Source organism: Silurus meridionalis, chromosome 7, assembly GCF_014805685.1.
Source record: "Silurus meridionalis isolate SWU-2019-XX chromosome 7, ASM1480568v1, whole genome shotgun sequence".
Taxonomy (NCBI): Eukaryota; Metazoa; Chordata; class Actinopteri; order Siluriformes; family Siluridae; genus Silurus; species Silurus meridionalis.
The window spans coordinates 26,127,000-26,143,459 of record NC_060890.1 but is presented as its reverse complement, the minus strand read 5'-3'; the positions used below and the strand labels follow the sequence as shown (position 1 = coordinate 26,143,459).

The 16,460-nt window shown below is 41.8% G+C and overlaps 1 protein-coding gene across 1 annotated transcript in view; it reads right to left on the bottom strand.

Annotated features, from left to right (window-relative positions):
- Nucleotides 1-576: 576 nt before the first annotated feature.
- The window catches only part of cpxm2 (carboxypeptidase X (M14 family), member 2), a 49,319-nt gene continuing 33,435 nt past the window's right edge, over nucleotides 577-16,460 (bottom strand). Inside the window, exons 11-14 of the mRNA XM_046854580.1 lie at nucleotides 11,870-12,167; nucleotides 6,931-7,070; nucleotides 5,657-5,756; nucleotides 577-1,697 (exon numbers count right to left, since the gene is read on the bottom strand). Coding sequence (XP_046710536.1) covers nucleotides 1,459-1,697; nucleotides 5,657-5,756; nucleotides 6,931-7,070; nucleotides 11,870-12,167 — 777 coding nt within the window. The 3' untranslated portion in view covers nucleotides 577-1,458. The remainder of the gene's footprint in view (nucleotides 1,698-5,656; nucleotides 5,757-6,930; nucleotides 7,071-11,869; nucleotides 12,168-16,460) is intronic.

The window sequence follows — 16,460 nt, the reverse complement described above, 5'->3', positions numbered from 1 at the left end:
GAGTTTTAGAGCAACTTGTCTTTTAATTATCATATCAACCATGTTACAAAAACAGCTTCTTTCACCTTAGAAATATTGCTAAGCTAAGAAACATGTTGTCTATATCTGATCCAGAGAAGCTCGTCCATGCGTTCATGACCTCCAGACTGGACTATTGTAATGCATTACTAGGTGGATGTCCTGCATCATTAATAAACAAGCCACAGTTAGTTCAGAATGCGGCAGTCAGAGTTCTTACAAGGTCGAGGAAATATGATCATATAACCCCAATCTTATCGTCCCTACACTGGCTTCCTGTTAAGTTTCAAATCCACTACAAACTCCTGCTTCTTACTTACAGAACACTAAATGGTTTATCTCCATGTATCTCTCCAGTCTTCTAACACGCTACAATCCGCCACGCTCCCTGAGCTCCCTTGTGTTATTACCCTTAAGAGAGAGAGAGTACAGCAGGGAAAGGGCGTTTATAGCTGCTATAATGTAAATGAGAAGAAATAAAGGTAAAACTCAATGTTTTGAAGTCTGACACTGAGGTGTTTCTGGGATGTAGGAGGAATAAGACACTGGAGAACGTGCTGTTGTAGGAAAATAATCCACTCCAGGATGTTTTTTTATTTGGTATGAAGATGTATTGACGTCTTCAATGAACGATAATAAATGCAGACAAATGAAACATGCTTCACGTCCAAAAGTAATGCTGAAAGATTTATTTTCATGCCAGTTTTGGTGTTTATGATATAATTAATATAATAATTATTTAATATCTCTGCTCATGCACTCTGTAATTATATTAATTCTGAATAGAGGACTTACACGCTATTGCCAAAAGTATTGGGACACCTGAGTCGAATCCTGACCTGAACATTTTGAAGGCACACGATTGTATCGGATGATGAAATTGTGCCTTTACTTGAACTACGAGCCCCAAAAACCTGTTCCAGCATGATGTTTGTACACCAAGCAAGCTCCATGAAGATACACTGGGTTTGGAGTGGAAGATCTCCTGCTAGTGAGCTCAAACCCTTTAGAACATGAATGAATATGTCCACCTCACCTACATCTTTGTGGCAGAAGGAATCTCTACAGAATCTAGTGGAACATCTTGCCAGAAGAGTGGAGCTCATTATAACAGCAAATTTTGGAATAGGATGTCCAAAAAGAAGCACATAGAAATCTTATGGTCAGGTGTCCACAAACCTTTAGCTTATATAGTGTATGTCATTATAATTTGGGAGCGTCGTGTGTCCAAGCGCTTTTATAGCCGTTATATTCTACAGAGCTGATTGGCTCACGTGTCTCCCTCAGTCCTTGATTACATAATGCATTTCTCTTTCCTCGATTACACCATCCGACTCCAGGCAGAGTAAAACAGTCCAAAACGTCCAAAACACACACACACACACACACACACACACACACACACACCGGGTTTCCCCCCTTTTATCCCAGTCCCCAGCTCTATGTCCCCAGGCTTCGTTGTCTTTGAGGTTGTCTCATGTTGATCGGCTGCTTGTTGAACTTCTCCATGATTTCTTTGATGCGTGAGAGGTTTGAGCGAGACAGCCTGAAGTCGCACCGTGTGGCCCCCATGTCGTAGCCCACTTCACACACTTTCCGTGCGAGGCTGTAGCCTTCGGCTCGCACCGTCACGCTGTACTCGCCCGGGTTCAGCAAACGCCAGTAATCTCCGTCAGCGGCTGCGGAAGGGAACGCGTCATATCATTACAACATCAAGTACAGAGTCCCGGGATTTATCATACTTTTTATTCATTATACGGAACACTCGAGAAACAAGACCTATGCGATTTACAGGATGGAGGATTAGAAATGAGTTTATCAGATGGACGTTTTGAAGACAAGGTGAGAGAGGGGCGATAGAGATGGGTTGGTAATTTTCAGAAAAGGAACATGGGTGTATATGGGTAAAAGAATGCTGAGGAAAAGAGGAAGGCCAAGGAGAAGGATTATAGATGTGGTGAAGGAAGACAGATGTAGACAGATGTAGAGGACAGAGTTGTATGGAGACTGATGATCTGCTATAAAGACCCCTAACAGGAGCAGCCCAAAGAAGAAGATGAAACACATTTGCTCATCAGCCTCTCTTCATCCTCTCTCTTCAAAACAAAAAAACATGCAGTGTGTCGTCTTCTTTACAGAGAAATCTCAAACTTCTCTGATGTCGACCTCTGGTACTGAAGACTCCTTTTGTATGATGATATATGATGAACATTTCATTTTTGCAGGTTTATGTAAAGAGTCTGGGTACGGCTGAGCAGCACCAGAGTCTCTCTAGTCGGCTTTGAATAAGACTGTGTGTGTGTGTGTGTGTGTGTGTGTGTGTGTGTGTGTGTGTGTAAAAAATTGCATGCTGTATAAAAGTTGTGGTGACCCTTTTTACAATCAGATAAACCCAGACGAATCATTTTTTTTATTGGACTGTGTCTGTAAAGCGTAGTAAATTGGGCGTGGCTTATGTTAGCGTCCACATGAGGGGGCGTGGCTTTTGTAAGTAGTAAAGGGGCAGGGCTTCTCACCATGTCTAAATTAGGAATGCATGGCTTTGGTGTGCATCAGTGTCAATAAAGGGGCGTGGCTTCTACATATTGAAAGAGGCATGGCTTATGTGTTTATCAGTTTTAATTAAGGAGGTGTGGCAGTTGTCTTAGTGTCATTGAAGGGGTGTGACTTCCATGTGTGTCAAAATTAAGTAAGCATGGTTTTGGTGTGTTTTAGTGTCATCGAAGAGGTCGGGGCTTTTAATTGTTTACAAACAAGAGAAACGTGACCCTTGTGTTTATCAATCTTTAAAAAATGGGCATGTCTTCTATGTGTGTGTGCCAAAGTAAATGAGGCGTGGCCATTGTATCAGTGTCAACGAGGGGGGCGTGGCTTCCATGTATATGTAAAATAATGGAGGTATGGCTTTGTGAATATTAGTGAAGGATATGGAAGAATATTCCAGACAGAATTCAAAGGGAATTGCAAACTGTATTGCAATATACAATTGTTTTCGTTTTTACGAACGTACAGTGACTGTCACATTCCAAATGGAAAAACCAAAGTCCATTGGCAACTGTATATCCTGTGTCTTACAGGTTAGGACCATGTCAAATTTAACAGCAACATTATAATATTAAATAACACTTCTGTGCGTCATGTGTGTAACCTGCTAACACTCAGAGGGAATCGCAATTCCTTATTGCATCCGCATTTCTGATGCCTGCACTGAAAGCTGTCAATTAAATATCAGGGTTCCTTTAACTATACAGTTAAATTTGACTTGCTTTAGATAATTATTAGATTAGATTAGATGAGTTTCAACTTTATTGACATTGTACAAGGTACAGAGCCAAAGAAATGCTGGTAGCATCTAACCAGAAGTGCATAAGTGGCCTATTTACAATAAATCACAGTGTGATAAATAGTGTATGATGTCGATATATATATATAAATATATGCAGGGATGAGGGTGATTAATGTACAGGGGGTGAAGTGGGTAATAATAATGTACAGTGAGGAAAATAAGTATTTGAACACCCTGCTATTTTGCAAGTTCTCCCACTTAGAAATCATGGAGGGGTCTGAAATTGCCATCGTAGGTGCATGTCCACTGTGAGAGACATAATCTAAAAAAAAATGATTTTTAAACTATTTATTTGTATGATACAGCTGCAAATAATTATTTGAACACCTGTCTATCAGCTAGAATTCTGACCCTCAAAGACCTGTTAGTCTGCCTTTAAAATGTCCACCTCCACTACATTTATTATCCTAAATTAGATGCACCTGTTTGAGGTCGTTAGCTGCATAAAGACACCTGTCCACCCCATACAATCAGTAAGAATCCAACTACTAACATGGCCAAGACCAAAGAGCTGTCCAAAGACACTAGAGACAAAATTGTACACCTCCTCAAGGCTGGAAAGGGCTACGGGGAAATTGCCAAAAAGCTTGGTGAAAAAAGGTCCACTGTTGGAGCAATCATTAGAAAATGGAAGAAGCTAAACATGACTGTCAATCTCCTCGGACTGGGGCTCCATGCAAGATCTCACCGTGGGGTCTCAATGATCCTAAGGAAGGTGAGAAATCAGCCCAGAACTACACGGGAGGAGCTGGTCAATGACCTGAAAAGAGCTGGGACCACCTTTTCCAAGGTTACTGTTGGTAATACACTAAGACGTCATGGTTTGAAATCATGCATGGCACGGAAGGTTCCCCTGCTTAAACCAGCACATGTCCAGGCATGTCTTAAGTTTGCCAATGACCATTTGGATGATCCAGAGGAGTCATGGGAGAAAGTCATGTGGTCAGATGAGACCAAAATAGAACTTTTGGGTCATAATTCCACTAAACGTGTTTGGAGGAAGAAGAATGATGAGTACCATCCCAAGAACACCATCCCTACTGTGAAGCATGGGGTGGTAGCATCATGCTTTGGGGTGTTTTTCTGCACATGGGACAGGGCGACTGCACTGTATTAAGGAGAGGATGACCGGGGCCATGTATTGCAAGATTTTGGGAACAACCTCCTTCCCTCAGTTAGAGCATTGAAGATGGGTCGAGGCTGGGTCTTCCAACATGACAATGACCCGAAGCACACAGCCAGGATAACAAAGGAGTGGCTCTGTAAGAAGCATATTAAGGTTCTGGCGTTGCCTAGCCAGTCTCCAGACCTAAACCCAATAGAGAATCTTTGGAGGGAGCTCAAACTCCGTGTTTCTCAGCGACAGGCCAGAAACCTGACTGATCTAGAGAAGATCTGTGTGGAGGAGGCCAAAATCCTCCTGCAGTGTGTGCAAACCTGGTGAAAAACTACAGGAAACGTTTGACCTCTGTAATTGCAAACAAAGGCTACTGTACCAAATATTACCATTGACTTTCCCAGGTGTTCAAATACTTATTTGCAGCTGTATCATACAAATAAATAGTTAAAAAATCATATATTGTGATTTCTGGATTTTTTTTTTTAGATTATGTCTCTCACAGTGGACATGCACCTACGATGACAATTTCAGACCCCTCCATGATTTCTAAGTGGGAGAACTTGCAAAATAGCAGGGTGTTCTGATACTTATTTTCCTCACTGTATGTATGTATATGTATTGTTTATAATGGAATTGAGTTTTGGAAATACTACTGAGGAAGATCAGAATGAGGGGCGTTTTATTAAAAATAGAATGGTGTTGTAACTAACTCATTAATGCAGCAACCACCAACCCACCCACCTACCTGCCTAACTTACTAACTAAATAAATAAATAAATACATAACTAAAGTGAAAGTGTGTGTGTGAAAGTGTGTGTGTGAAAGTGTGTGAGTGGAAGTGTGTGAGTGAAAGTGCGTGAATGGAAGTGCGTGAATAAAAGTGTGTGAGTGTGAGTGGAAGTGTGTGAGGTGTGAGTGAAAGTGTGAGTGTGAGTGGAAGTGTGAGGTGTGAGTGGAAGTGTGTGTGTGAGTGGAAGTGTGAGTGGAAGTGTGTGAGTCTGTGAGTGGAAGTGTGTGAGTGGAAGTGTGTGAGTGTGTGAGTGAAAGTGTGTGAGTGTGTGAGTGGAAGTGTGTGAGTGTGTGAGTGGAAGTGTGTAAGTGGAAGTGTGTGAGTGTGTGAGTGGAAGTGTGTGAGTGGAAGTGTGTGTGTGTGTGTGTGAGTGGAAGTGTACCTGTTCGGACGTCATGGTTGATGCCCTCCACACTGACAATAGCGTTGGCGATGCCTTTCCCCTGTAAGTCCCTCACCACACCTTTAATGCCCCGGTGAACCTGATGAGAGGAAGATTCACACATCACTAAATCCTTTTCTGCAATTCCTTTCACTTTCAAATGACCCTTAGCTTGAAGTGGTTTTCCTGAGCTGAATAATCTCTCTGAGCTCTGATGAAGGTACTGAACCTCCACACACTACAGTTCAGCTCCACACTTACACCTGTTGTGACGAACCATTCATAAACGAACAATCAAAAAGGATTAAAATAAATCATTTAAAGTAGTCAGATAGAACAAATTCACCAGCACAAAACTACATCTGATACAACGAATCTGTCATTCAAAGTAAAGGAGGCGTGGCCTGTGAGTCTGTCAGTCTGTCAGTCAAAGTAAAGGAGGCATGGCCTGGGAGTCTGTCAATCAAAATGAAGGAGGCATGGCCTCTGTGCCTGTCAGACAACGTGAAGGAGGTGTGGCCTGGGAGTCTGTCAGTCAAAGTGAAGGTGTGGCCTCTGTTGTGTAATTTTTTTTAATGCAAGGAACATAAATAAAATTCCATCAGGAATGTATTAAGTGGCGGACCACAAATTAGTTTATTCTCCGTCTTACAGTTTAACTGCTTTTTTTTATTTAAATTATATTTAAATTATTATTAAGCTAAATAAAAGGAGAAAATCCCTACGATTCCACATATCAAGGGAGTGAATGAATGAATATTTGTTAAAGTCTGCTAAAATAATCAGGATAAGTAGAACACATCTATGTTATACACACACACACACACACACACACACACACACACACACACACACACACACGTGTATTACCCAAATGGGGTCTAACAAATGTAAACTATTTAATAAAAATGTTCTATGCATTTAATTGTATTTAAACAATTTGATTTGTGCCAATATAATTGATTACTTAATTTAATCAATATAATAAAAAGGTGTATTGCATTCATTTGATTTATTCTTTTTTATTTATAAAATATTATTTTACAATATTTACCCAAGCATACATTTTATTTGAAATTGTTTAAATATGTAAATTGTTCAAATGTTGATGAGCACAAATGTTAATAATAATAAACTGCAACTGTAACAAAATTATACAGAACCATGAATTAAAAACCGATGTACCGAAACGTCAATTTTGTGTACTGTTACACTTCTGTTAGATATATTTGTTGTTTCAGTGTGTGTGTGTGTGTGTGTGTGTGTGTGTGTACCTGCTCCATAAACACAAGCAGAGACTCGCGGTTGTTCTCCCACTCCTCGGGCAGCTCGCTCTCATGAGGAAACTTGTCACAGCCCACGTACATGGACAGCTCAAAGCAGTTGGTGTGGAGGTAACTGAAATCATTCATACCTAAAAAAAAAACAGGGGAATAACAGTGTATATTATACACTCATTTATAACATGGTACATGCAAACATGCGGATGATCCGCTGTGGCGACCCCTAATGGGAGAAGCCGAAAGAAAGTTTACATTTGTTAGACCGCATTTGGGTAATATAGATATTTATATGTGTGTGTGTATGTGTGTGTGTGTGTGTGTGTGTGTGTGTGTGTGTGTGTGTGTTTTACATTTATAATTTCATTTATTAAAGATATAATCTTCTCAACTGTTCTTCTTTTTTTATCACACTTTAACAAACAACTTCATTCCTTCTATTCTTCATTCATTCACTCCCTTAATATGTGGAATTATCAGGATTTTCTCAGGATTTTCTCAGGATTTTCTCTAGAGAAATTCTTTAAGCTAGAGATAAAATGCAAACGAATCCATAGTGCTAGCATTGGCGATGACCAGGAAGTGGCTATGATTTCGCACATGCACCAAACAAAATCTGAGTTTTACAACATACTAGAAATAGTTTTTCTGGTACAGAGTGAGTAATGTCTCCAGGTTCCATATGTTAGCCTGGTTCCCTGAGGGAATGAGACGCTGAGTCAACATCGCGTTGGAAACACTTCCACGTTGTCCACGCTCTGAATCACGTGTGTAATCCATCCGATGGAAAAGGTCGGCATCACCGGCGGGGTGACGTCACGACCAGGAAGCTATAAAAACACATGGAGTGAAGCCTGTGCTAGCTTCTAAAAGGGAAGGAAGCGCTGCAGGGATGCCGGCAGTGTGTCCTGGGGACGCAGTCTCTCAGGAAACCAGGGTTACATACGTAATCTGAAGACGTTCCCTTTCAGGAACTCGAGCTGAGTCAACAACGCTTTTGGGAACTACCGCCAGACTGACCAACCCCTGCCTAGTGTGTAAGAGCACTGCTAGGTCAAAGGACAGAGGTTCTAGGAGTGGCACTGAGCTCAAGATTATGAAACCAAAAAAAAGGTCAGGGCGGTGCACCAACCCACAGCGTCGCAGATATCATGGAGGGAGGACCAATCCTTAGAAGCTGTCACACTCCGGGTTGAGCATGCTATGACAACGAAAGAGGACTCATAAAAGGATGCAACTGCATCCACAATCCATCTGCTAAGCATCTGCTTAATCTGAGGGAGGTCTCTCCTTGGAGGGCCATAGCAGATGAATAGTTTTTCCGACTTCCTCCACAGACTTGTTTTGTGGACTAAAATATCCAGTACTTGCACCAGACGGTTTAGCTTTTCCTGGTCTGGGGCCTGTGCAAGAGGCCAAGTGGAATCACATTGGATGCTGCTGCCATAAGCCCAAGCAGTCTCTGGAACTGCTTGACAGTGAGTGATTGCCCTTCTCTGATCCTCCTGACGGCCGTAAGGATGGATGCAATGCAGGCAGGAGATAGCTGCGCATGCATAAGGGTCAAATCTCATATGACGCCTAAATAAGTGGTTCTCTGTAATGAAGTAAGCACACTCTTTTCGGCTTTCAGCCAAAACCCCAGCTTCCTGTGAGAAGGGAGGAGGAATACATGAAAGTATGCATCCTTTAGATCTACTGTGACAAAGTAGTCCTCGCATCTGATTTAAGACACGACCAGCATCTTGAACCTGAGTCTCATAAGTAAACGGTTTAGCTGACATAGATCTATGATAGGACACAACCCACTGCCAATTTTGGTACTGGCTGTAGAACCTGGACTCTCTGTCTGATTGAGGGACAGCTTGATTGCCTTCTTCTTCAGAAAAGTGTCTCCTTCCTGTTTCATGAAAATAACCTGTTCGGGTCCCACCAGGGTGGAACACATACCTAGTCAAACCAGAGCAGACGAGACCTTGACTGAATCGTGTAGCCTCTGTTCAAAGTCTGCAGGACCCATTAAGGACACATCTGTCAAAGCTTCCCAGGCTGCCAGGTAGTCTTTTAAGGGTATAAGTCACGCAAGACTGACCCCTGGTACACCTAGAGGCAGGGCGTAGCTCTATGGAGACAGCTAGTACTCCAGGCCTGCAACAATAGCGGGTGGAACCCGAGGAGGGTGCTCACTACAGGGCCGTGGCCTGAAGCACTGACTGTGGCAGGGTTAATGGAACAGGTCCCATGAGATGCAGGGGCATGGCAGGCACTGTGTAATGAGGTGCACCATGCCCTTTCCCGGCAGAATCTCCAGAACATCCCATGTCAAGACTTCCTGGCTAAAGTCCTCTAATTGAAAATGACAGTCATCAGATCTGCCATCTCACGACTCACGCTTCGGCCCAGAGAATCCGATAGGGTGAGCCATAGGTGCCTCTCGGTGGAGACCAGGGCGGCTAAAGACCAGCCAATGGCCACAGCGGTCTCTTTTATGGCCCTAAGTGCCAAATCCGCCAAACGACAGATCTTCTGGACCTCCTGGCCACCTAAAATGCCCCCCACAACAGTTAAAGCTGTCATATATATATATATATATATATATATATATATATATATATATATATATATATATATATATATATATATAGAGTGAGGAAAATAAGTATTTGAACACCCTGCTATTTTGCAAGTTCTCCCACTTAGAAATCATGGAGGGGTCTGAAATTGTCATCGTAGGTGCATGTCTACTGTGAGAGACATAATCTAAAAAGAAAAATCCAGAAATCACAATGTATGATTTTTTAACTATTTATTTGTATGATACAGCTGCAAATAAGGAATTGAACACCTGAGAAAGTCAATGTTAATATTTGGTACAGTAGCCTTTGTTCGCAATTACAGAGGTCAAACGTTTCCTGTAGTTTTTCACCAGGTTTGCACACACTGCAGGAGGGATTTTGGCCCATTCCTCCACACAGATCTTTTCTAGATCAGTCAGGTTTCTGGCCTGTTGCTGAGAAACACGGAGTTTGAGCTCCCTCCAAAGATTGTCTATTGGGTTTAGGTCTGGAGACTGGCTAGGCCACGCCAGAACCTTGATATGCTTCTTACAGAGCCACTCCTTGGTTATCCTGGCTGTGTGCTTCGGGTCATTGTCATGTTGGAAGACCCAGCCTCGACCCATCTTCAATGCTCTAACTGAGGGAAGGTTGTTCCCGAAAATCTCGCAATACATGACCCCGGTCATCCTCTCCTTAATACAGTGCAGTGGCCTGTCCCATGTGCAGAAAAACACCCCCAAAGCATGATGCTACCACCACCATGCTTCACAGTAGGGATGGTGTTCTTGGGATGGCACTCATCATTCTTCTTCCTCCAAACACGTTTAGTGGAATTATGACCCAAAAGTTCTATTTTGGTCTCATCTGACCACATGACTTTCTCCCATGACTCCTCTGGATCATCCAAATGGTCATTGGCAAACTTAAGACGTGCCTGGACATGTGCTGGTTTAAGCAGGGGAACCTTCCGTGCCATGCATGATTTCAAACCATGACGTCTTAGTGTATTACCAACAGTAACCTTGGAAACGGTGGTCCCAGCTCTTTTCAGGTCATTGACCAGCTCCTCCTGTAGTTCTGGGCTGATTTCTCACCTTCCTTAGGATCATTGAGACCCCACGAGGTGAGATCTTGCATGGAGCCCCAGTCCGAGGGAGATTGACAGTCATGTTTAGCTTCTTCCATTTTCTAATGATTGCTCCAACAGTGGACCTTTTTCACCAAGCTGCTTGGCAGTTTCCCGTAGCCCTTTCCAGCCTTGTGGAGGTGTACAATTTTGTCTCTAGTGTCTTTGGACAGCTCTTTGGTCTTGGCCATGTTAGTAGTTGGATTCTTACTGATTGTATGGGGTGGACGGGTGTCTTTATGTAGCTAACGACCTCAAACAGGTGCATCTGATTTAGGATAATAAATGTAGTGGAGGTGGACATTTTAAAGGCAGACTAACAGGTCTTTGAGGGTCAGAATTCTAGCTGATAGACAGGTGTTTAAATACTTATTTGCAGCTGTATCATACAAATAAATAGTTTAAAAATCATTTATTGTGATTTCTGGATTTTTTTTTTTAGATTATGGCTCTCACAGTGGACATGCACCTACGATGACAATTTCAGACCCCTCCATGATTTCTAAGTGGGAGAACTTGCAAAATAGCAGGGTGTTCAAATATTAATTTTCCTCACTGTATATATATATATATATATATATATATATATATATATATATATATATATATATATATATATATATATATATGTGTAAAATAAATATTATTTGATATTTTCTTCTCGGACATTTACCATTTGCTAAGGAACAACAATCACACAAACTGCGCTAACTCTAGAGTTAAAAAGTTACAAGTGCACTGACACAAGAAACTTCATGATAAATAACCAGAATAAGTTTTTGATAAATTCATTAAAGTTGCCATGGTTACATGAACAACTCCTGATTTAGAAGAATGATGGTTTACAAATGTTTTGCCATTCAGACAGAAGAAATAGGGACTGAAAAAGTGGAATAAAAAAAAAAGCAAAATAAATGAGGAGAATGCTGACTCCTGGTACAGAGAGTTTGTGATCCTGCATGGAGAGTTTTTAATGAGTAGATGATTTACACACACACACACACACACACACACACACACACCTAATTGACACAGTGTATGTATATAAATATATACTGTATATATAAAACTAAAACAGGAATATATATATAATTATGACAATAATAAAATGTATAGTTTAAATTATATAGTAGAAATGTAGATTAAATTGTATTTATTTAAATAGATGCCATTTATACAAATCCCTTGGTCCTAAGCTTTTTTTAAATGTTCTGACACCAAAACATCATCTTTCCCAAACCTCACTCACTTCCTGGAGCCGTGTGCCAGGATGCCCCATTGATAGTGCCATCCTCTTTGGCAAAGTCATGTGTGTGACACACCCTGCGTGTCGGAGTCGTCATCAGCCGGTGCGTGGAGGCATACGAGAACGCCAGCCAGCGGAATACTGGGTCATCTGGAGTGGGCGTGGCTCCTTTTAAAACACCAGTGAGTCGAGTCCGGTCATAGGGGAAGGTAACTACCAACTCGCCACCTTGGAGGTTGCCACCAAGGACAAAGGGGATCTTGTCCATCCATGCCAACAGCACCCGTGTCTCCATGGCAACCTGTCAGATTGAGATATTCATATAAATCTCCTTTCAATTGACGTATATTATTGTGGAAGAGGATCCTGATTGGTCAAAACACTTGTTCTGGTACCTTATTGTTTCTATAGCAATGGCTAATTCAGCAAATGTGAACAGATGTTTATGTAACATTTACATAAGGAGCCCCCAGTGTTAAATGCAGTAAATATTCACTATATCGCAAAAGGTTTGTTGATACCTAAGCATAAAATTTCTGTATGCTTTTTGAACATCCCAATCCACATTTAGTCCCTATATGTTCTTATAACTACCTCTCCACTTCTGAGAAGATGCTCCACTAGATTTTGTGGAGATTTGTGCTTAGACTTGATGGAGGTAAGGTGAGGAGGTCTGGGGTGCAGCCAGCATTCACATTCATTCATGTTCAATAGGGTTTGAGTTCTATAAAAGATCTTCCACTCCAACCCCATGTATAGCAGATCTTCATGGAGATGATTATGCATAGTTGTCATGCTGGAACAGGTTTGGGTCTCCTAGTTCAACTGAAGGAAAAAGTTCATGCTCCAGCATTCAGAGACTGGAAATGTCAGTGCTTAAGGCAGTTGACTTTGGATCTATATGTTGTGTGTTCAAATCTTATCCACACCAGTTTTGGGCCCCTGAGCAAGGCCCTTAACCCCATAGCTGCTCAGTTGTACGAATGAAATAAATGTAAGTTGCTCTGAATAATAGGCATCTGCTAAATGTAAATGCTGGTATTATTATGATGTATAAAATAAGGACATTAATAGTTATGGATCGTATGTTATGTGTGGGTTCATTTACAGCGTAGGGCAGATTTGGATACTATAATGGGGAGAGTAAAAGCGAGGGCCGTGACAGCAATCAGCACTGACTGTGACTCACACATGCTCCGAAATAACCGCAACAGCAGAACACGGTCTACCGAACATCATGAAGTGTGTGTGTGTGTGTGTGTGTCTGTGTGTGTAAATAAGCACCTCTACAACAGTATGTCAGCACGGGTGGTGATTTGTCTCTATTTTCTAATTACGGATGCCATGCTAATGCAAACACATGCTGCAGGAGCTCGGAGCTTCTCTTCACTTCCACAGAAACATTTCTAAGAGAAATGTCAAAATTTCTGCAGCATTCGATCTAAAATATGAAATCTTGTCCTGAAGAATGCTGATGGAGCTTAGGGTTTGAGAAAAACTAGCAATGCTAGCATGAAACTGTTTTTACTTGTTATTAGCAGCAAAGGTTTTATTTATGTTACACACAGATTATAATTTGATTCTCGATTTGATGCAGGAATTCAAATTATTTTTTGATTTTCCAGGTTGCTAATGATGCTAATTAAGCCTTGCACAGAACTCTGTGTGGGGTGAAGCCACCGTTTAAAAAGAAGCTGAGATGGGGTTTGAAATGCAAATCAGTTCACGAATAAATCTTATAATATTGTATAGTTCTTTATCCCTCCATCTTCTATTACTGCTCCACTCGTCCCTTCATTCTTTACCACTCATTCCCCCATCATCTACCGCCGCTCCACTCATTCCTCCATCCTCTACCACTTCTTGACTGATCCCTCATAATATACTACTGCTCCACTCATTCCTCCATCCTCTACCACTCATTCCTCCATCCTCTACCACTCATTTATCCATCTTCTATCACTGATCCACTGATCCTTCCATTCTTTACCACTCCTCCATTCATCCCTCCATCAACAAATTTTTAGAGTGATGGTATTTGTACTCTGCATCATAATGAACTACCAGCAGTATCATTGTACGTTGATTCGAAAAACATCTGCCAAATGCCATAAATGTAAAAATGTAATTGTTATGATAGTGAGTGATGATGTCATGCTACAACCACCACAAGGATCATTTTCCTGTAACAACACATCCTACATTTTGTTCCACTTACTGTATACCACACTCCCAATGATTCTTTGTTTTATAAATTACACATCACATGAAATACTTTTAAAAGTTCCCTCAGCAGCCTTTATTTTCTTCTTGAGATATTATGTTATTGAGACGATGACAAAGTAATAAACTTCTCTGGCCTGAAGAGGTGAAAAAGAGACTTTTTAAACCACTATTTAAAATAGGCATATTTAAGTAATCGAATTAGCTGTTGCTATGGAAATGATAACGCATCATAAAAAGTATACTAATATATACCCGTACTATGAGGGCTACTGTTATACAGAACTGATCAGGTTATTCTGCTGTCATGTAACAAACACCTCTTCTTTATCTTCTTCTCCTTTTTCTTCTTTTGGCTGCTCCAATTAGGGGTCGCCACAGCAAATCATCTGTCTGTATAATACTCTTTCCTCTACATCTGCCTCTTTCAAACAAACTACCTGCATGTCTTCCTTCACCACATCCATAAACTTCCTCTTTGGCCTTCCGCTTTTCCTCCTTCCTGGTGTCTCCATCGTCAGCATTCTCCTGCTGATATACCCCATGTCCCTCCTCTGCACATGTCCAAACCATCTTAATCACACCTCCCTCACCTTGTCTCCAAAACGTCCTACATGTGCTGTCCCTCTAATAAATTAATTTCTAATCCTGTCCATCGTCGTCACTCCCAACAAAAACCTCAACATCTTCAGCTCTGCTACCTCCAGCTCCACCTTCTGTCTTTTACTCAATGCCACTGTCTCTAATCCATACAACATCTCAGGTCTCACCACAGTCCTATAAACTTTCCCTTTCACTCTCACAGATACCCTTCTATCACAAATCACTCCTGCTATCACTCTTCTCCACCCACTCCACCCTGCCTGAACTCTTTTCTTCACTTCTCTAACACACTCTCCATTACTCTGCACTGTTGACCCCAGGTACCTGAACTCCTCCTGCAACCACACCCCTCCACTGCCCTCCCTCTCATTCACACACATGTACTCTGTCTTACTCCTACTGACTTTCATTTCCCTTCTCTCCCTTCAACTCCACCTCTCCAGGCTCTTCTCAACCTGCTCCCTACTCTTAACGCAAATCACAATATCTTCCGCAAACATCATAGTCCATGGAGACTCATGTCTGACCTCATCCTACATTCTGTCCATCAACCCTGCAAACAGTAAAGGGCTCAGAGACGATCCTTGATGCAGTTCCACCTCCACCTTACACCAGTCTGTCGTTCCTACTGCACACTTCACTGCTGTCACACTGTCCTCATACATGTCCTGCACCACTCTCACATACTTTTCTGACACACCAGACATCCTCTTACAATACCACAACTCCTCTCTCCACCCTGTCGTACGCTTTCTCTAAATCCACAAACACAAAATGCAACTCCTTCTGACCTTCTCTATACTTCTCCATCAACATTCTCAAAGCAAATAATGTGTCTGTGGTGCTCTTCCTCAGCATGAAACCATACTGTTGCTCACAGATGGTTACCTCTTCTCTTTGCCTGGCTTCCACTACTCTTTCCCATAACTTCATGGTGTGACTGATCAACTTAATTCCCCTGTAGTTACTGCAGGTCTGCACATCTCCCTTATTCTTAAAGATCGATACCAGCACACTTCTTCTCCATTCCTCAGGCATCCTCTCACCTTCCAAAATCCTGTTAAACAATCTGGTTAAAAACTCCACTGCCATCTTTCCTAAACATCTCCATTATTTTACTGGTATGTCATCTGGTCTAACTGATTTTTCACTCTTAATCCTCTTAATCGCTGCTCTCACTTCCTCCTTACTAATCCTATCCACTTCCTGCTTCACCATCTCCACACCATCCAACTTTCTCTCTCTCTCATTTTCCTCGTTCATCAGCTGCAAACTACCTGCATGTCTTCCTTCACCACATTCATTACCTGTCTCTTTGGCCTTCCACTTTTCCTCCTTCCTGGTGGCTCCATCCTCAGCATTCTCCTACAGATACCTCATGTCCCTCCTCTGCACATGTCCAAACCATCTCAATCACACCTACCTCACCTTGTCTCCAAAACGCCCTCTAATAAACTAATTTCTAATCCTGTCCATCGTCGTCACTCCCAACAAAAACCTTAACATCTTTAGCTCTGCTACCTCCAGCTCCACCTTGTGTCTTTTACAAAATCTACCACTATCTGTCCTTCCACATTCCTCTCCTTAAAGCCATACCTACCCATCACCTCCTCATCACCTCTGTTCCCTTCACCTACATGCCCATTGAAATCCGCCCCAATCGCCAATCTTTCATTCCTAGGTACACCTTCTACCACTTCATCTAATTCACTCCAAAATTTTCACTTCTCCTCCATCTCACAACCCACTTGTGGAGCATAAGCACAGA